A 21,946-nucleotide genomic window follows, 5' to 3' on the forward strand; every position below is an offset into this window, starting at 1 on the left:
TCCAACCTTCTCTTCTATCTTAACAGACCACCACTCGAACCTTAGAGCTCATTTTTTCGTCTGTGACGACTGCATCAAGAAAGGTTTTAATGCTCGATACCTAGTTATGGATAGCTGGAATCATCGATTGACCTCGTGGCTCAGGAGCCCATTTCATCTGTCATCGAAGAGCTTTAAAACTAGTATTATACTTTCTTTCGACCCCGGAGGACACTGTGGCTCGAATAATCTTGTCCATCTTCGTCGCCCACTTTCGGTTTATCTTCTCTCAGCTCAATGTTTGTCGATTAATTTTGTTTTTGGTGTTCGAATAGATTTATCTCTTAATCCAATCTCCTTAGCATTTTCACTTCCACCCCTCACAATTCATTTGCGATCATTTGTTAGATTAGCTGGGTATTTATATTCATGCTATGAAGGCGATCTCATTTTCCAGGTGTCTGACCTGATTCTACTTTGTAGAACTCGAGCGGATATGGTCTCTTTATATGGAGAATACTGGCAGGATATATCGGAATCATCATATGGTTCCATCTTGCAGACATCCTCGTTTCTTCGGGGAACTTTGGGTGTCTGTCAAATCCATCTTCAATGTTACAGGAAGTTTGATACAAAGATCATCTTTCAATCAACCAGGAGGACTCTTGAGATCAGGTTTCATATTATCTTTATTTTGAGCTAGCAGACCTGCAATCTGCAGAGCGAAGAAGGCGCTACAAATCACAGTTATTTATGAATTTCTTCAATTCTGTAATTTTGTACTGCTACTTTGTTTTTTGCACTTTGCCTTTTTTACTTTCGTTATTGTAATACGCTCTAAATTTAATGCATTTCCCTTTCCAAAAAAAAAAGACTCCTCCACAAATTCTTAGTGTGGGACAGTGGGACTAAACTGTTAAAGGACCATACTTTATGAGTTCGTTGGGTTGGGTGTATTCACCCCACAGTAAGGAAAGTTGGTCCGGAGTTGGTTGTATATAGCCTTTCTTTTAGTGTGCGGGACTAAAACCGAAGGCTTTTCCTTTGAGATTTGTAAGGATTTGCTAAAGAGTTTGGTCAAGAATCGCTCGAGAGTTTATACTAGTAGTTTATTTCTCTTAAGTGGTCGCCCAAGGCAGTTGTATGCTCCTATAATGCACGTAAAAGAAATTATAGGCACGAATGTAAAATTTGCTTGACCTTTTAAATACTCATAATTAGTTAGATAACTCGCAATTTCACTGACGCTTGTCAATAGACATTTATGCAGACATCAGGAGTGAGTCCATTTATCGCTCTCTCCCAAGAGCGGATCAAATAAGTTCTTCAATGAGAACCAAACACATCAAGATGAAGAATTATGTCATTCTGATTTCACCTCATACTGATGAGATATTCTGAGAGGTGATTCTGTTGAGACTCTTCTCTCTTTAGAGCACAGTTCCATGGAAACCGTTGCCGCTTCCCAATGTATCAGACATTTGTGAACTTCATTCACATCAAACTTGTTTACCAATGCCAACCCTAAAAATCTATCAACCAGCGTCCATGCACCTGCAAAGAGAAAAAGAGAGAAGATAATTAATATGAACAGCCTAGATTCACGCACTATATACCCTAGTTTAAGTCAAATTCTACAACAATTTATTTCTTGCTAGTTTTTCGTTAAAATACACGAACACAAAAACGTCCTGGTTGGAAATATGGTAATGAAACAAATGAGAAGTACCATTAGGCAGTAGTTCTCCTTCAAACACCTGAACACTGGATTCTGGCCATACTTCATGCTTACACCCATTGATAGAAACAAATGTTACACAAACATCTTTTGGGTGTAAAACTGCAAATACTGGGTGCACTCTCAAGCAAACCAACCTTCAAAATAGGAAAATCACAATAAGAGTAAACACATTAACCGCATTAACTAATGTTAGTATAATTTATCATAAGAAATTAGAGGAGAAACATTATATATAACCTATCACCGAAGAGAAACACATGAGATTACGTGGATTAGTCGTAAATACGTAATCCACAGCGAGAATGGCAAAGAAAAAATCATGATTTTCACCTTGATAACCGCCCTCTTAAGACTAGGATAGCACGAAGTAGATGTTCTGGGTCGCATTAAGGGTTTGAGATTGGCCCGTATTCAAGCCACTTCTTTAACCAGTAGCAAGCAAGAAAGTTCTTGAATTTCTTTCTATTGGGTGTCCGAAAATAAAACTTTCAATAAGATTGTTTCTTAGTTATATGGTTGCCGTCTTGTCAAGATAGTTAACATGAAACTAGAAATAGTTTTGTTGCACAAATTTAAAATATCAATTATATGTATAACCTTGAATATCCACCAGAAACAGCAGCAAGATTTTGAGCCATAATGCCAGAGTCAATTCGGATAACACTGGAATCGTTTTCCGATATTGATATCTTCCTCTGAAAAACTAAGCCACCACCAATGTCACCTTCCATGGTAAGAGACTCATTCTCTCCTCCCTTCTCATTCTTTGTCCTGCAACAACAATAACAAGAAACAAAGTAAGAACTGCAGAAGAGAAATTATATTGCACAAGGTACTTGCGCCGCTCCCGGTTAAGGTAGCTCTAGCCCTACCCCGCGTTTGGAGTACTCAACTTAGTTCTTCCTCCTACCCTCTCTTCTACTCCCTATTTTTGTTTCTTGGTTAATTTTCTTCTATTTGTTAAAAAATAAATGTAATTCTACTCAAATGTTCCTCCTACCCTCTCTTCTACTCCCTATTTTTGTTTCTTTGTTAATTTCTTCTATTTGTTAAAAAATAAATGTAATTCTACTCAAATTAGTCTATCAACTCACTCAATAATATCGTACTCCTCATAACACCTAGAAGACTTGTTTTCAATGCCGCTATATTCTTCATATCCACCTTCGTCGACCTTGCTCTGGAGCCATTCAGTTCCTACAGAAAAGGCATTAAAAGAGAAGGATAGCGAGGACCAAGTCTCGAGACCATAATGCACATTACCATGAAAATACAACTACCTGAAGGAATATGATGCATAGAAATCATTCTACCCCCAATCCAAGGCACTACTTTAAGAACCCAATCACTACTTCTCAGTTCCGATGGAGTCCTTAGCATTTCGTTATGTTCAGAAACCTCATCCTCTCTATCTGGAATTCGTTTAGCAGTTTCTGCATTCGATGATTAAAGCTACTCAGACAAGATCGAGATGAGTTCATTTATTTTCTTTATATTTAAATTACACACAACGTACATATAGAGTGTAAACATTACCTGAACAGTTCTTGTACTGCTCTTCGCTTATGGCTACAAGTTTGGAAATTTCAGTATTTGATGGCATTCTAATTTCCAGAATTTCTCCATCTACTCCCCATGCATCGACCTTTCCAAAGTGGGTATTAAGAAAACGGGATTAATCTCCATATTGAACTTTTCTTACTCATTCCTAACAAAGTTTTGTCGAATCATATTTTTTCGTTGAAACATTTCATTATTTAGGTGGAAAGAAACTTCATGTTCCTCACATTTGAAACGACAATAATGAAATAGAAATATGTGAGTATTTAGCAATCACTATTTTATTAATTACGATAAGTATACATACCATAGCACCTCCGGCAAGCAACAATTTTACGTGCAAACGACGTTTTGGTCTAGCCCAAGATCCTTCACATTTTGAAACCTTTATTGTAACAACTGAAGATTGATATTCTGCAGCATAATATGTCAATAGGTAACCCCCTTCATTGAACTCATATCCATCACCTTCATCCTCAAAGAGAGAACCTTCCGCTTTCCCTTCACATAAAATACTCGACTTGTAAAACCGTTATGTCCGTCAAGATCAGGGCCAGCAGAACTACTAAGCAGGGAAACTGGGTTATAGCCGGTTTAGCCTACTAACGGTTTCCTTTATAGGTAGACTAATAGGTTAAATCTTACGTTTTTGTAACGACTTGATTTAAATCGTACGATTCAGATTATGAATCGTACGATTTTATCATTGTCCAAGATGATACGAGATTTTCTCGAATAGAAACTACTTATTCAACTAAAACATATTGTAGAAGTGTAACCCAGGATATTACCATATTCATCTAAAGCTACAATGAGTGTTAAGTCATCGGTTAGATTTGCTTCACCAACATGTTGCAGAGGATGACCCGTTGGAATTATTGATCCACCTTGCAGATAGAGAATCGGTAAGTCCTGTATTATCAAAGAAAACCACAAATAAAAGAGGAAAATCATATTGGAAATAAAATGCAGCTCCATGAAAGAGAACCAAGACATAAGTGGTTAATACTCACGGGATGAGAGTCATCGAAATCAAACTGCAACCAAATGCCTTTTGGCAGCACATGCAACAACTCATCCGATCCATGATCTGCCACAGTGCTAATGACCATACCAAGAAGGATAGTGAAAAAGATAAGAGAATAAAAAAAAATTGGTACTTGATTGACTAGATATGAAATTTATGACATTAAGAAAATGGATAGGTCCAACTGATTGGGTGGCCCCGGCCCTCAACGCAGAAGGAAATAGAGTGTGTGCTTAAGTTTGTACCTCGTCTGAACTAGAAGTGGTCCCAACAGGAAGGAATTCTCAACCGTCCTTAATCTGGGATCATTAGGATCTGAACAAGCCGATAAAACACAATAGCCGAAGACATGTAAAACTAGTTAAGAAATTATATCAAACTAAAAAAGATATGAATTACTCATTAGCTAACAAATCTTACCAGCAAAAAAGGTAGGAGTGGCAACAGGAGTTCCCTTTGTATGAGCCATATAGAACAGAGTATATATATGAGGTATCAAACGGTACCGTCTCATCAACGCCAATCGACAAACTTCTTCGCACTACGAACCAAAAGAATGTATCTACGGAATCAAGATCAGTTCAATTTGATTTACTATATCTTTAAAGAAATCATCTTCGAAGAGGAAAAAAGCAAAACCTCATCTCCGAAAGACCATGGCTCATGATCAAGAGTATCCTTTTCAGAATGGCCACGACAAAAGGGAAGCATAGCGCCTATACCCATCCATCTTGCAAAAAGCTTTGGTGTTGCATTACCAATAAATCCACCAATATCAGGACCAGATAGTGGCTGACCACTCAAACCCTGAACAAAAGATCCGAGTTTTCCGACTTCATCAGAGGAAATGAATTACAGCCTAAAGTATTTAGGAGAATCCTGTAGGAAAATCTTACCAATTGAAGAACCATAGATATACTCTCGTGGAGGTGTTCCCAGTTGGACAGGTTATCCCCAGTCCATGTTGCAGCATACCTTTGGCTACCTATGAAGCCAGCCCTGGTTAGGACAAATGGGCGCTTTTTCTCATTTGCTAATTTCATTCCTTCTAAAGTTGATCTAGCCATCAGCATCCCATAGACCTACAAGTGATAAATCAAGTTCCGTTAGACCATAACATGACTTCAACCTCAGTATGAAAACGAAAAACAAGAATCAAAATTTCTATATCAGAACCCAGTCGAAGACGCGCATAGTTATTTGATATATAACATTTGTAGCTTCTCGCTCTGTCACTCTGCGTCTCTAACGCTTCGAGGGTTTAGACATGCACAATTAAGTGATTAAACTTTCCAGTGCCTCTCGAAAATAACGACACATTTACAGAGAAAGTGGTTACTATCATATAATATGAAGGTATAAGGAAAATTACGTTGTGATAATGAGAATGATTTTGTCGACCACCAAGTTTGGTGTCTCCGCTGTGAATGTTGTCATCAGGCATAGTCAGTGTATCAGTCTGCGTAGGAAGTAGGAACATCAAAATTTAGACCAAAACCAAATGGAGAGAAAGAGAGGGAGCTAGAAATGAGATGATATATACCTTGAAAACAGCAGGCTCATTCATGTCATTCCACAGTCCATCTACACCGTTCGTAACGAAGTTCTTAACTAGATTAGCCCACCATAATCGAGCTTTCTCTTGGGTAAAGTCAGGAAATACACAAGAACCAGGCCATACTTCCCCTGTTGAAGCAATAAGAAGAATATCGTAAAGAAAAATAAAGAAATGTGTCAAGAAACATCAAGAACTCACCAACAAAAGGTTGTTGTCCATCTGATTTTTTGATCCAAATGTCGATTTCAGAACCGGAATCATATACGAAGTAACCTTCTTCGTGTTTAATCCCTGGATCAAGCATCCATATTGCTTTGAACCCATTATCATGAAGATCATTCACCAGCACTTTTGGTTCAGAAAAATGCTCCTGAAAGTGTGAGAGAGACAAAGAAAGTTTTACTCTCAAGTCATTTTGGTAAGAATAACATTATACTAGTACTGTAATCCGGTTCTCATGTATCAGAATCTAACGAGAAATTCTGTATAAGTCACGGCTGAAACCTGTCTTAAAATGGGTTTCTTTTGACAAGATTACCTTGTCAAAGGAATGTAGGTTACTGGTCCAGCCTGTTAGTGTAGCTCAAATTCTGGAGGTGGGAGTCTGCTTAGTTTAGGCTTTTGTTACCCGTGACCGACGACAGATGTGGATAAATGAGGGAGGTTGCGGACTGACGAACTAATTCCCACCTCTATGTAAGGCTAATATCAAGAAAGTAAACTAAAATCATGTGCGAGCAGGAGGAATGTAACATACTTTGTCAAAAGTGAAGCAGCGGAAGCCATCCATGTAATCAATGTCCATCCATATGACGTCACAAGGTATCCCTTTCTCTCTGAAGGTATTTGCAACCTGATGTTCAAAGATATATGAATAGAAAGAAAAGCTTGGAATAGGTAGAAGCGACAAAACTAAGTACTTTGTTTGTCCATCACCAAACAAATAATTTCGACTTTGCTTATCCATCGTTTACACATTCGAGTACCTTCCCAAGATTCTCTTCATCAACTTGGACTACTTAGTCCTTTTTTGTACTAACTACTATACAAAAGACAGTTTGCCTAAGTTTGGAATTACAATTTCCATGATTAGCTTAAGTAAGCAACTAACAATTTGCATAGTAATAGGCGGTAAGTTTATGAAAAACTTAACCGTCTTACATGGTTCTAGACCAATTTCTAGTTTTTCGGTGTCTATTCTTTGCCAACAAAAGATAATGTAGTAGGTGGTGTTTTCATTTTTTGCATTTAGATCTCTGAAGTCTGACTCTAAAGAGTTCTTCTTCTCAATAGTATAATGTTCTGAAATACGTACGCCTCGTGACAGCCTTGCCTCGATGCACGCTTCAAGGCATACGCCTCAGCAGTTTTTTCAAACATTGATGACTATTGACCTTGGCCAAAAGAAGTCAAACTCAGGCTAGTTAAACAAAGATATGTCAATCAGGAGAATCAGATCGAGACAATAAGAAAAAATAACCACTTACTTTAAGAACTTTTTCATCTGAGTCGTAGCTATAACGACATTGATGATAACCTAGAGACCACTTTGGAGGCATAAATATGGTACCTGAATGTAACAGAAACATAGAGAATCATGCAGTCACGCCGATATTCGAACCGAAATCCATGTCTAGTATTACTCATAATAACTTTTATACTTAGATTTTGAATTTTGAAACACTATCTAGGGTGGGTGTTACAAAATAGTTGAAGTTACGGTTACAAATAAAAAGATGCAGTTTGTCCAACATATGTATAAGATTAAGCTGGGGTTAAGAACTAACCGATTGCATGTGATAGAGATATCAGAACTGCACTTGGCGAGGTAAATGGACCAAATGTAATAACAGGAAATGAAGCTGAAGCTGAAAATTTCATCACTGATTCCTTGCTTAAATCTATCTGTTTAACAAAAATGTGTGGAGGTTAACTGTTTTTATCTCTAAGTACTTCCATATTACACGAACGGAACCATTCGACAAGAATCGGTTAGAACTCAAATTGATTATATCCCGGTTCCGACTCAGCCTATTTGAGTACTAGAACAACCACCATTCACCAAGAACCGAAACCATTAAAAAAAAGTTATGGGTAGTTATATCCAGTTCCAATTTAATTGGGTACTAGAAAAACCACCAGGATTGAAACCATCTGGTTGTGGTTTCCTGGAATTATATCTCGTTTCTGATCCACCTATTGAGTACTACGCCAACCACGAACAACCGAACCAGCTGGTTTCAGTAAGTGTTGGTTCTGGGCAGTGTTAACTGTAATATAGCCTAATCGAACATCAATGATCATGAGAATCGGGACAACGTAAAAGCATAAGTACTAGACCTCGCAACTTCGTGTTGTGTCAGCAAGAACTCCGAATGCCTCCCCATTTGGAAGAATAGCTAACACCCAAGGATGTGACTGGTACAAGGATGTAGTCCCAGTTGCATACCCCCATGCATCGTTCCACGCAACTACCTGTTATTATTTAACTTCATTTTGTTACATGAGGTACAAAAGGTGCAGATATAGATTGCCAATGGATCTACCTAAATGATAGTTTGAACAATTTGTGACGCTATTTTGGTGTAACTTTCAGCACACGTAAAGCTCATTCTTTATTATCACACTTAATGCAATAAAACTGTTGCTAAAAGCTTGTGATAATTTTGGTAAAGCCATTGCTCGGCGAATATGATCCGCAGAAGACAAAGTAACTAAACTAATATGAGAGAACAAAAAAATGAACTTACTCTTTTCCCAGTCCGCTCAAGCTCTCCACTGACTTCCCCAGTTCCATAAAAAGATGTTCCAATGGGAAACTTAATTGAGAGACAAACGAAACAAACTTGATAATAAGAAACGTGAAAACGAAATCGATAGAGTAAAACAAATAAGCGACATCACTAACCTCAAAATATGTCGTCTGTTGACCATGGCTGTGCTCAAAAGAGGGTATATACACAGGTTGCAAATTGTGAACATCGATTGGTCTGTCCCTAGCTTCAGAATTAGTAAAAGAAAGACTTGGATGATACGTTTTATCTTTATCTGTTCGAGAACAATCGAATCTAAAAACTCCTTCCTCCAAGATTGGTTCAAAGACCATTTTTCCGGACGAGATCATTGGTACCTCATATCCAGCCATTTTTGAGTTACAAAAAGCTTCTAGTACTTGTCACAACTGTAGACAGTTTTACACAGATCTACTGGAAGGAATACCACGATTTGTATTAGAAAATTATGTGAACTCTTGTTGTGTAATTGACTACAAAGAGAAGTTAATATGATATAAGATATTATCTTTTAATACCAAAATGTCCGACTCTCGTAATGCACTCTACTAGTTCCCTGGGCAGTGTGTTCACCGGATGCATACGATGTAAGGTTAACTTAGAGATATGAAAGAATGTTAAGATCACACTTAAATTGCATAAGAACTCCAGAACTGGGTACTGGTTCCGGCTCCGTAAAATTGTTGCAGTTGTGCTAAACTGACTTCCTACTTAAATTCATAGAGATACAGGTTCTTAATCGTAACTGTATTGAGAGAAGCTATAGGATGAATCAAGGCTCTGAAGTAGAAAAGTCAACTAAGAAGGTAATCTCATTTTAACCAAAGTGGATCAATATCACAAATTAATGAAAAGCAAGATAAGAATAAAGCAATCCAAATGTGTTCAAACCCAATTAATCAACGGAGAAATTAAGCTAAAAACAAGACAAAATAAAGAAGATCAAGAAAGTAGAGGCTCCTGAAAATGAGAACCATGGAAAGGGTTAACAGCAGAAACTAATCTCCATTAACATATTCAAGTATTGGGGTCTAAGTCAATAACTATATTTTATTTGAAAGTCAAGAACTATATTTATATCTTATTTTATTTGGGAATAATGATAATGGTGGTATGGGTAGTGGGTCTGAAGATGGCCATGGCCTTATTTTATTTTTTTCAGAACAAAGTGCAGACTTCTCTTCTTAAAAATTTGATATTTTTCGAACTAATGATTGACAAATGCTCTCGATGATCGTAACTTATGATTATGGAAAAACAACTAATGAGAGAGAAATTGAAGAGAGTGACAAAGAGAAGGGAGAGGAAGTGTAACAACTGGTTAGTAGTTTCATCAGTACATCGATTAGGCTCTACGGATCCATAAGCTCCCACCAACCTAAGGGGAAGAACTTGTGCTACTCACAGTGCTACTCACAGTTATACATACACAAATCTCCCCACAGTCAACATACATCAAATCACTTCAAACAGATTATAATCTGTAATTAACCAGATATTAGCCAGCCGAATTAATCAACTTAAACATAACAACCACTTAATTGTGTTTAACCATACAAAGTTCATGGAATTTACATACTAAAAACAACTGATAAGATCTTCAATTTATTCACAGTAAAAAACAAACAACAGAGACAAATAACAGCATGTCGTGGGAGTTTACTTTTGTTGACCTGTATGATATAATCATCAATGTTGAATCGACAAATTCATTTTACCGACTTATTGTTCTTTCCATATTCTACCTGTCACACGGAGTTTTAGTTCCTGCCTGCTGCCACCTGAGAAGAAAAGAGCCATATTTCGATGAATAACTAACCCATCATAACTATCGCGAACCTTCCTGTGACTGTCCCTGATGCTCCTTGGAACTCCCTGCCATGTAAGCTTCCGCCCGTTCCCACCTACTTCAAGACTGTAGCTGAAGTTCTTAGCCTCACTATCGTCTCCCATAAATCTCAAGAATGCCATATAAACCGGAGACATTCCTAGTAGAAAAGCCTCAAAGTGGAGGCAGAAATGTTGCCCAAAGCAATTAAAAACCTGCAGTCAAATTTGTGAATGGCAGAACAAAATAAATAGAGATCAGTTGAATTGCCAAAGGAGGTAATCGTGTTTTGTGATTAACATAAAAGGAAATGCAGTACCGATGCACGAAATATCACTACTTTAACCAAATATTATCTTGCTCGTCTTTGGCTATGCTTGAACTTAAAACTATGCAAAAAATGCTTGCAATCATTTATTGCATGACAAGGAAAATCTGTACATCTCTGGTGGTATTGGGCCTCTCTCATCCCAAAAGCTAGCTGTAAAAGTGAGGGTTCTTCCTCACTTATGAACTGACTACCTGCCTCTTCCACGGCCGATTAGGATATTGTAACATTCACAGATTGGCTTATAAGTTTCATAACCTGGATCAAGACTTGTAATTTCCTGAGATTTCATACCAGTGTTGGGTGGTCTTGGGCCTCTTTCACTCCTAAAGTTGACTGAGGAGGTGAGGCTTTCACCCTCCAGTTTATTTAGACAAACAAAAAACGCGTTTCGATATTGTTATGTCAGGTCTAGTACGTTTCAGGACGATCCCACCATGTGATTGGTCAATGGGACAGCAGAATTCCTGATTAAGTCCCTTCAGATCAAAAGAAGCATTCTTCACCCGCATTAGTCAAAATAGTTTCTTTTAAACAAACTATGGTTCTCTCCGTGCAAGTAAACTGAGTTCATAATAAAATTGACTCATGATAAAATTTCTTCCATAAGTATACATACAGCTGCAGGTACTAGCATAGAAGTACTCGAGCAGAAACCTTAATATGAGTTGATCTCTTGCCTTAAAATTAATTTTACTTCAGTAATTGCTATGACCACGCCCCGTATACAGTTTTATCAGATGACAGGCAGGTGCAAATACATAGACAAGCTATTTTACCAAGATCAACATATAGCTCGCCACACCTGCTTGCTTCTAGCATATAAACCATAGGACTAAGATTTTGTTCACCCATTTATAGGTATGTGAGCACCGTGGGCTATCAAGGTCAAAGGATCGGGGAGTCAAGTTGTTAACAATTACTATTCACCCACTTGAATTGTATGGTTTTGGTCACCCACAATACAAGTGTGTGAGCAAGATCCTGCTCAAACAATTCGCCGTTTTTTTTGTTACTGCACTCAAATAAAGAAGAGAAAATAGGAATGTAGAAAGAAATTACTTACTGTGAGCATCCATGTAGCATTCTCAACATCTTGCGGGTTGGCTTTGACATATCGATGGTTGAATGTGCATCCATCATGCATGTCCACCTTATGATCATTTTTCAAGTGAGCTACAAGTGTAGGGATATCACCAGTGACAAGGCATTCTGAGCCTGCATAGGGGCAATTATATGGCCTGAAAATGCAGGTCTGTTCATGCTTCCACTTCACATAATATAAAAACACGCCTTGGCACCCATAGTCTTGATATCGGCAAGGAAGTTCAAGGGACTCTGCCACTTTCTCTAAAGCTAGGCATCTAATGTTCCCTAGCTCATATCGACAGGTAGGACAGTGATTTTGTACTCTCGCTTTACAATTTGAGCAGAGTGTGTGGCCATTTGGGCACTGCATATGACAACAATTTTGAATAATATATTAAGATAGCGACACAAAACTGCTTCATGGGAATCGTATGTGAAACATAATGAAACTGGATTGGTTGAAGGAGCTAATCTAATAGGACATATCTTTTTAACTAAATTGACACAATTGGAAATTAAAGATACCAAAATATCATGTTTTCTAGGTTATTCCCTTCAACAAGTTGCCCAATACAATCATCACAGAGCCCGAGATGAGAAAAGAAAAACTGATAAAGAGGTTTTTACAGCAAATTGTATCTGTCTATTCAGTTACATAATTTTGAATGTAGTTTTAAATATTCTTAATTGAAACTAAACATTTCTTCACATATTAATAAGTTACTAACTGCAAAGCAGATATCTGGAGTGGATCCTCATTTTTGAAAGTTTAGTTTTCAGGTCATTAATTAAGAACCAAAAATAAGAAATTTTGGTGAAAGCATCAGGATGCATTAAATACAAAAAGTAAAAAGAGAAAGAAGATATGCCTAAAAAGGCAATATTATAAAAATCACACTTATCAAGCCATAGAGGAAAGAAGCAAAATACTAAAGCCAAGGAATGCCTAAAAATGGAGAACAATTTATTCCGATGACAAAGCAATACTCTAAAGAGTATAGCAAGAACTTGTAAATTTTTCATTGTCCCATCTTGTAAGTGTACCTGGTGTATGGGTGGATACATTGAATCGGTGCAAACAGGGCACTCGAGAAGCTCATGAACACCAGTAGTAGATGATATTCCAGCTTTAAAACTAGACGAACTGGAAAACTTACTACGATGGGAACTAGTCGGTTCTTCATTTGTTGTAGACAGTTCTGTTTCAATTGTCTGAGATTCCGGAACCTCCTTGAATATGGTGTTTGCTGGAGCCATTTTAACTCTGAATTGGATTTCAAAATCCTGTCAGCGAATCAGCTACTTTATGTTACAAATTCCAAACCACTAAACAGAAATTCAGGTGTTTGACTTGTTTATAGAAGAAATCTTCATTCGATCATGAAGTGAACTACGACACAATTATGGATTTCCACCGTACATGCTTATTTACCAATAACTCCAACAGGGGCTTCAAAATTCCTCATCTGCAACTGCAAAGCATATCTCCTATCAGCCACAGGGAAGTGAAGTAATAACAATTGAAGTATGTTTACATGCATTTCTAAATTTAGGATCAACAATCCACTAATAAGAGACGAAAAAGAAGATCGAAGAACAGGTTTATGCTTAGAGGTACACAAAGCGAAGTGGATATCATTGTAAGAATAAGTTAATGGTTACCAGTTTAGTCCTGATATATTTAAGAAAACCATCGAAAGAAACCCAAAACTATAGAACATATCATAAGAATCTAAAATAGTAAAACTTGTATTTATAATTGGTATATACCATGAAACAGTAAAATCTATGAAGTGGGTTTTGGTGTTCATCTGAAATCTGAAAGTATATTCAATTCAATTCAAATAGGGCTTTTACATGCATAAATCTACAAGATTCAAATATAATTGGCACTAACTTTTACACTAAACCAAGAACAACACTCACTTCACGAGTTGCTCAAAAGTATAATTTTACACCAAAGAAAATTTAAGATCAAATTCAAAACCCTAACCAGCCAAAAAACAACAAAAAGTTTAGAAGCACAATATAATACCAGATACTACGATCTTCCGAAGAACAGCAAATATAGAAAAGAATCGATATCAAAATAGAACTATCAACTACTATATATTTACATAGGTAATTTTCAAACTAACCAGAAAAATAGGATCTCTGTTTGTGTAGCTGAAACTAAAGAAAACAAGTTATAGAGAGAGAGAGAAGAATCATCACCTCGCTCGATAGATAATGAGAGGATAAATCCAAGCAGAAAGCCCTAGTATTCTGGTGTATTGGTCGGGGTAAAGCGTGCGGCAATTTGAAAATTCCGGAGTCTGGTTTTTGATAATTTCAGAGAGTTTAGAGAGAGAGGTAATGCGGGGGGATATGGTGGTTTGAGGCAAAATTATTGGGTCTCTCTGTTTCACTGTGGTCTGGTTTATTGACTTTGACCATTCAATCCACACTTTTTTAGAAATCGTCAACAATGATCCATATGTGAGAGTGTGAGACACATTATAGAGTTTTGTTATATACACTTGCCGTTTTTAACTGACACACTCACGGTTATTCGCACTCACAAAACATCCAAATGGTTGGCAACAAAAAAACACTAAAAAGGAATCTTCACTAAATCTTTTCGGGAAATAAAAGAAGTATCTGGGGTGCAAAGACTTTCTCAAAAATTGGTCAACTTTAATCAGGGGCGTCCCTGGCTCAAAGCGAGACTTTGATGCAAAGACTTTCTCAAAAATTGGTCAACTTTAATCAGGGGTGCCCCTCGCTTTGGGCCACCCAATTTTAAGGGCCACATTTTAGTAAACTTCAACAAGGCAGTATCTTATAAGTGCCTATAAAAGAAAAACTAACCCAGGTCAAAAAACAGACAACACGATGACATGACGGGCACTTTAAATCCAAGTTGTTGTTACGGGCCCACCATTTCATTTGTGGTTGATTCAAATAAGGCCCCTAGTGTTTAACCAACAATAAAATTTGGCCCTCGTTGTGACCAACTATGAAATTTGGCCCTCATGTTTATAATTAATAACCTTAGGAATAGTGCTTTCATCTTGTTCTTTGGTGGGTGTTCTAAAAATGTCTTGATATCTTCTTACCTTTCCAATTCAAAACATTTCATGGTGTCCTGCCATACCCAAGTTATGAATATGCATAATTATAATTAGTTGTTGTTCATGTTTTCATCTACATAGTTCAACAAAAAAAAAATGTTTTCATCTACATGACCAAGACCAATTTCACAAATTTAATTATGACAGTTATCTAATTCATTCTGGTTACCATGAATGACCTAACCAAATATATGAATGAGTTTTCCTAAAACAATATGAGTTTCATGAGTTTGTCCTAGATTCATGATCATAGGTTGTCTCCAATGATCATAGGTCATAAAAGGGCTCAAGCTCATAACTCACTCTATGAGCTTGAGCTCATTGAATCACCAATCTTCCATGATCAACAAGTTAAATACCTAATTCATGATCGTGGAATTAATAGCCAACTCTTAATTTGGTACGTTATATGCGTAAGTAAATAGTATGTAATGAATTTTTTTGTAGATCAATCATTAATCGATTTATAATGTAATAAGATCTGACTTACTTTCTTTTAAGAAAAATCTCTCTAATTTGGGTATAAATTAGTTTCTTAGAATATATGGTTTCACAAGAATTATTAATTTTGATTTTTCTTTGGAAAAATATGCTACACGGTTATCGTGCATATTATACTCTTTTTGTTATCGATGGTGATAAGTATGATAGGACGCTGCTCGTATATTTAATTTCGAAATAAGTTAAACTCTGATATGGTAGACTTTTATCCAGGAGCATGGATTGCTTACAGTTTTCGCTAGCTTTACCTGTTACAGTTGCATATGCACAAATAAGTTTCTCTAAATTTGAAGTTTAGGAAATCTTATGTCTGTTGTACACATAATAATTTTTTTTATGATACTAATAATGTTTCTATGATAAATATGAGTTTTGACTTGCATATAGTATAAGGGCCACATTTTTTAGTTCGCTTCGGGCCACCAAAAAGTCAGGGCCGACCCTGACTTTAATCGACTCTTTTTTTTTCTAATTGTTAGAGGGAAACCATTTTGAGTGAAGTATTTTTCTTTTTCTTTTTCTATTCTCCAGAACTCTACCACCACTTTTTATCTACGCCGACAATGGTTACTGGAAACGATCATTATCAGTGACCTTCAATATTTTTTTTATAATCTTTATTCTCCTCATTCCATCACCTTCAACCATCATTATTTTTGTCTCTTCTTTCCTCTCTTCTCCTCCCTTCACTCTTTCTTTTCCTTTTTCTTTCTTTTACTATCTAGCCGTTTTGCGGCAAAAAATTCGCTAGAAAACGACACTAGTTTGGGGTTCTCCTAGACCATTCATGTTTGGGAGAACCCCAAACCACTCGGCTTTTCGGCGAAGGGGATCCTCCCCTTCGCCAAATTAAATAAAAAGAGAGAGGGGAGCGAGAAGTAGAGAGAAGAGGGAGGAGTAGCGAGAGAAATTAGGAGGGAGGAGTAGAGAGAAGAAAGATAAATGGAGGTTGTAGTTTTATTGGAAGGAGAGAAGATGAATAAGAAGAAAAGGAAAAGTGGTGATGGTCGGAGTTAGAGGCAGTGGTCGGAGTTGGTAGTGGTAGCCGGAGTTGGTGGTAAGAGATGAGGAAGAAGAGATGAATTGTTTCCGTTTAAAATTTTGCACCCTGGAAATTCGCCAAAACTCACATCTTCCCTTTAAAATTTTCTACTCTGGATAATTTTCTTATTTTTCCACATCACCCACCAATTCTAAAACTCCCACCAAATCACTATTCATCACACCTAATTTTATTTTTATCATTTTTTTAACCCTCATTTTTAAATAAAATAAAATTACAATCAATTTATTAACAATTGATTGAAATAACAAAACTTAAACTACAAGTTAAAACTAATTATGACATTGTACTAAAACTACAAATTAAAACTAGTACTATATTTACTAAAACTACGACATTTTACCAAAACTACAAATTGAAGCTAATACACCATTTTATTAAAACTTTAACATTTTACAAAAACTACAAATTGAAACTGTTTCTTTAATACGAGGGTAAATCATCGGTAGTCACCTCCGCACCCACCGTTGTAGCCACCTACATCTCCACCTCCATACGCACCTCCAAACGTGCTACCACTTACTACATAATTTTATTTCCCAAACAATAGTTCTTCTTATTCTTTACTAAAGTAATTTTGTCGTACGGATCTGTAATGACATACATATTCATAACGTTATTTATTGATTTTTTTTCGTTCATTCATAACTTCCGTCATCTCAAGTTCATGGTCATTTTTAGTATTTTTATCTTTCTGAACGTTCCTTTCAATTCTCGTTATTTCTATCATTCTCATAATCTCAAGGGCTTCATCGCCCTGATTAGGAAATCGTGCAGTGTCTCTAGTTTTTTACTAGTCTATCCTCTTCCTCGTCTTCTCTTTCTTTCTTCCATTTGGCCGACTAGAGGAATCTGGTGTAGTTTGATTATCATCTGCATCAAGATTAACTGAGCATGCTAACCTGGAAAACCAGATGAAGGGTCCCTAATTGCGTCTCATCAAACGAATCCATTAAATTTATTCTTTTTGGACCAGCCGCGGCAAAGTTTTCGCAATCTTTTAGTATATGCCATACATGATCAAACAAGAATCCTTTTCTTCCTTCTACTTCTTGTGTCTACAAAGTACTCGCACTTGCTAGCTACAATGTTAAAAAGAAGTCAAATTAAATTTATTAAGTATATTTTACATTTTTTGTATAAATAAATAAATAAATATATATATATACATATACTTACAATGTCTAGTTCATTGGTGCCACTCTGATTTCGATTCTTAATTTGTTGGACACATCCTCGAAATTCTAAAACAGCAATAGCGATCAGATGTCAACGACTCTCTACAGACCTATCTGTTCTACATATTCCACCAAATTTTTGCATTTCTTCATTATAATTTGCTGTAATACGAGTTTATAATTGATCTTTGGTTTGATTGGTACTCGATATTGAATCTTGAGATGTCCCAAGATATACAGTACATAAGACTATATTATCATTAGTTGGGAAAGCTTGTTTGCGATATTTGTAGCGCTCCGACCTTCAAGTCGGAGAATCAGACGAGTCAGAACGCCGAGCGGATCCAGTGGCTTCATTTGGGATTTTGTCTCGAATACTTATTTTGATTGCTTCAGATAGCTCATTGGACAGTTCTCGAAAAATTATGAATTTTGACTAGTCAGGGGAAAAGATTGGACATGGTCTGACTATTGTTTCGCATTCGACAATTTTCTTCAGTATCGAATTTTAGCGGGACCATATAGTTTTTTCATGGTTACTTGTGGGGTCAAAAAGAAAGGAAAAGGGTAAATTTGGGGTCAAGAAAATAATTAATGAGGGTCGAATTAGTGGGTTATATATATGGTGGAATTTGTTTATAAAGTGTATATAAATGAAGGACCTGGATTAATTTACATGGCTACTTTGTTTGGCGACATGTGGCATCCATAGACTTTAATTTGGAATCAAACTCACTTTTTCCATTCAACCAGGGAATAGGAAATTGAAGGCCCCCATAGCACTACCCTTAAGAGAACTTGTGAAACTTCCTTTGCTGAACACTTTACCCATTTCACCTTCACGTGCCACCAACCCACCCTGTTTGAAATCCAATTCCATTCTCTTCATTCCTCATTTGCAAACAGAGAGTTAGAAGGAGCAGTGGCTTTTAACGTTTGGAAACAGAAGGTTTCGTATTATGTGAACAACTTTGGTCGTTTTCTTCGCATTCGGTAGTCGGAATTCAATGAAACTTCTTCCAGGTAATCCTATTCGAGTCGTTCTACATATCTATCCGTTTAGAATTTTCAATTTCGTTCGTATTTGGTGGTTATTTGATGGTTATTTCGATAACTATATAGTTGTACTAACTTCATTTGGGATCAAAATTTGGAGCTATTTAGACGATTATTATTCAATTTCTTCGAATGATTTGTGTTCAGAAACATGTTTTGGAGATTGTAGACTATTTCGGGGTGTCCAAATATAGACGGGGTGCTGCCGAATTATTTTAGTGCTCGAATTTCATATTTGGATCAGTTTTATAATGAATTGGAATAAAGATAGTTACCCGAACTTTGTCGTATTTAACATAAATGGATAGGTTGAGTTATGGATTTGTAACATTGGTTTCATTTTATGATTTGACGGTTCTAGATTCATAGTATTTGGTTCATTATATTATTTGTCAGCTTATGGGATATCGGAAATGTAAAATAGAGTTTATGGGTAGTTAGTTGGTTGGTTTGTATGAATTTCAGATATCCGACGGAATGTTTTTGTGATCTCTATAGTGCCGATAGGACATTCCTAGTATAGTTTCATTCATTTTATGCATTCTTGCTTTGCAAGAGGAGTCTTGACAGTTATGTAACTGTCAAATGACCGTTTTGTCCTTTTATATTCCAGTGAGACTATTGTACTGCAATAGGGAGCTCGAGGAGAAGTGGAGCTTAGTCAAAGACACTATTGAAAGCGCAAGGAGAGGTAGGATCCTATGAATCTTACTTGGAGCACGAGTATTCCCCGTTTCACCATTATATATATAGTTATTTTCTTCTTTTTATAGTTCTCTTGTTCAATTTATGATATGATATGGTATGATATGAACGTATGTGGTGTGCTCTGTGTTATGGGTGTTTCTCTTTTCAAAACAAATTGGTTTTTCTAAAAAAAAAAAAATCACATGGAGGCGGAATCGCTTGGTCTGTGTGATCGTTTTATGTGAATTGTAAACACGTGGTGGCAGAATCGCTTGAGCTGCGTGTATAACATGGAGGCGGAATCGCTTGATCTGTGTTACGTGTATTGATTGTTTGACGCCGGGCATTGGTTGGTCCCCTTGTTTATATTTCTGTTATGGATTAGCCATGAATTCATGTTAAGGGTTACACTCGGTGCGTGTGGCCAGCCGTTTGGTAACGACCATTCTTGTTTACCCGGAATGGGGTCCGAGAGAGATTGGGAGTTGGAGTATTCCGACCCTTGGAGTGATTAGGGGACTGACCAGTGCCATGTTTGTTTATTTATTCTGCTAAGACTAGTGAGTGTGGTTTGAATTCTGTAATGACTTGTGGTTGATACTTAGAATGTTTTCACCGAACTAAAAGTGGGTGTTTACCCGAGTTTTCTTAATAAGAAAATACTTAATCCCTGAAAGTGGACACTTATAAAAGTTTGGCTTTAAATAGGGTTTACCCTACCTTGAGAGACAAGAACGCTCTTCTCCTTTGGGTTGATGGGACCTTTAGGAGGGCTCTGTTCTTGTAGCTTTGGGAGCCTATTAGATCATTTAATATTATTATAGATTCATGCATATGTTTGGGTATTCTTCGAATGGTCAATGAGTACCTTACGAGGAAGCGTCAAATCTGGCCGGAGATAGGACGCGCCTCAAGACGAGATAATTGTATCGCCGTGGGTATATGGCTCTACTAAGCGACGATACTCTTATACTCGTCTGGGTAAGTCATGACATATTCTAAGCGTATCATTGTTTGGGTGAGATTTACTATTCGATGCGTATTGAGATCACAAGCCAGCCCGATGAGCGATGATGACGAAGGGAGAGTTACGGAAGCTCTTACCGGGGTATTACGTGGATCCATGTGTACACTACAGTAGTCAAACGTTCGATAAGGTGCCGCCTGCCTACGCACTAACAAAGGCCGAACGGTTCTTCCTAGCCGAATAGTAGGTTACCCCGACTGAGGGCGTATTCAGTCATGATCTTGGTAAGCTAGAAGAATTATCTTGCTATATTACTTTGCTTCGTGTGCATATTGATATCTCTGTAAATATATCTGTATATATGTAACACTTATAACTATTAATGTATTAAAATGTTGATGTGTGTGGTGCGGGTAGGGTGTCTAGGTATCCTACTGAGCTGACCTTCGGGTTATCTCATTCCTATTTGTTGTTGTTCAGTTGCAGGTATTGGTGACCCGGAGTGACATAGTTTACTTCGACGGTTCATATTATGTAAGATTATAATTTCTATTATATTTTCAACATAATCACAACGTTAATATTATATATGTATCATCTAGAATAGTTAGGATCGTTCTCTCACTTGTTTGCGGTTGAACACATGTAAATAATATGCACATTATCACTTTTTATTTGATGCTATTGATATTTAGAAGTTTGTGAGATATGTATGAATGTTTGACAGGTTTTTCAGGTTTGATATGTTCAATTTATAGAGGAGACTCTGTCCAAATTCAGTCTCTTCTGTGAATTTTTTCATATACATGAATTCAAGTTGTTTTTCTTTTTATGAAAACTATTTTGGGTTACACATTTTCCGAACATATTTTCAAAGGTTTAAACTATATTTGATTCTCCGCTGTGCTTGTTCTTGATTTGTAACCCGTGATGAGAGTTTTGGCTTGGGTTTATATTTGAAACTGGTTTTAGTGAGTCTGAGACCGAGTTTCTTTTTATAAACTGCCTGGCAAACCGTGATTCGGAACACGGGGCGTCACAATATTCATTGTTTTTTTCATATCTTCTAAGTATGGAGATGCAAAGATTGAAGTTTTGTAATACATTGTAAATAGTTGCGAAGGCATGTATTTATAGACTTTATAAAAATTGTAATGTTATGTGGTGGATTAAAATAAATTTTGTAAGAGGGTCAAGCATTTGTTAGACTGTAAAACATGGAGATACATTTTTTTGGAGACTCTAGTTTTATGTGGTGGATTGAGATAAAGTGTGTAAGTGGGTAAGGAATCTATCAGTCTGTAACGGGAGACGTTTTTCTTGAACACTGTAATTTTATGTTGTGGATTGAGATAAAGTGTGTAATGTAGGGGAATAACCTAGTGTATCTCATACACCTAATTGTCTAGTGTTGGTAGCGGAATCTCAAACATCATATGTTTAACACTAGTTTCCAGGATCTATACATGAACATACCAA

The 21,946-nt window shown here is 36.8% G+C and overlaps 2 protein-coding genes across 3 annotated transcripts; both read right to left on the minus strand.

Annotated features, from left to right (window-relative positions):
• Positions 1–1,154: 1,154 nt before the first annotated feature.
• On the minus strand, positions 1,155–10,054 carry LOC147544300 (uncharacterized). The gene is made up of 22 exons (XM_086632535.1): positions 8,774–10,054; positions 8,616–8,684; positions 8,206–8,340; positions 7,653–7,770; positions 7,353–7,435; positions 6,623–6,718; positions 6,064–6,235; positions 5,851–5,993; positions 5,680–5,766; positions 5,204–5,389; positions 4,947–5,114; positions 4,728–4,848; positions 4,553–4,622; positions 4,294–4,381; positions 4,072–4,192; positions 3,588–3,781; positions 3,257–3,365; positions 3,001–3,153; positions 2,815–2,917; positions 2,318–2,491; positions 1,709–1,854; positions 1,155–1,533 (listed from the first exon to the last, which is right to left on the minus strand). Exons 1-22 carry the CDS (start codon positions 9,008–9,010, stop codon positions 1,343–1,345), a joined length of 2,964 nt encoding a protein of 987 aa, XP_086488661.1. The 5' UTR covers positions 9,011–10,054; the 3' UTR covers positions 1,155–1,342.
• A 101-nt stretch (positions 10,055–10,155) lies between these two features.
• Positions 10,156–14,347, minus strand: LOC147544301 (E3 ubiquitin-protein ligase SINAT2-like). Of its 2 annotated transcripts, none has more exons than XM_086632536.1 (4): positions 14,117–14,347; positions 12,947–13,374; positions 11,880–12,266; positions 10,156–10,700 (listed from the first exon to the last, which is right to left on the minus strand). In XM_086632536.1, exons 2-4 carry the CDS (start codon positions 13,157–13,159, stop codon positions 10,380–10,382), a joined length of 921 nt encoding a protein of 306 aa, XP_086488662.1. In that variant the 5' UTR covers positions 13,160–13,374; positions 14,117–14,347; the 3' UTR covers positions 10,156–10,379. The 2 variants fall into 2 exon arrangements, with proteins under 2 accessions (XP_086488662.1, XP_086488663.1); XM_086632537.1 differs by having other exon boundaries at positions 12,947–13,368; positions 14,117–14,305.
• Between the last annotated feature and the right edge of the window lie 7,599 nt (positions 14,348–21,946).

The sequence above is a fragment of the Eschscholzia californica genome, unplaced genomic scaffold, assembly GCF_041429995.1.
Source record: "Eschscholzia californica isolate CP2 unplaced genomic scaffold, dmEscCali1.0.p SCAF_4, whole genome shotgun sequence".
Taxonomy (NCBI): Eukaryota; Viridiplantae; Streptophyta; class Magnoliopsida; order Ranunculales; family Papaveraceae; genus Eschscholzia; species Eschscholzia californica.

Bases quoted from the DNA above. Each gene is read 5' to 3' on its own strand.
- LOC147544301 (XM_086632536.1), bottom strand. From the start codon at position 13,159: ATGGCTCCAGCAAACACCATATTCAAGGAGGTTCCGGAATCTCAGACA. The intron at 12,267-12,946 runs GTACACTTACAA...TGTCATATGCAG, and splicing joins TGTATCCACCCATACACCAG to TGCCCAAATGGCCACACACT. The intron at 10,701-11,879 runs GTAAGTAATTTC...ATTTGACTGCAG, and splicing joins ATGCTACATGGATGCTCACA to GTTTTTAATTGCTTTGGGCA.
- LOC147544300 (XM_086632535.1), bottom strand. From the start codon at position 9,010: ATGGCTGGATATGAGGTACCAATGATCTCGTCCGGAAAAATGGTCTTT. The intron at 8,685-8,773 runs GTTAGTGATGTC...CTCTCAATTAAG, and splicing joins AACAGACGACATATTTTGAG to TTTCCCATTGGAACATCTTT. The intron at 4,193-4,293 runs GTGAGTATTAAC...TTGATAATACAG, and splicing joins ATTTCGATGACTCTCATCCC to GACTTACCGATTCTCTATCT.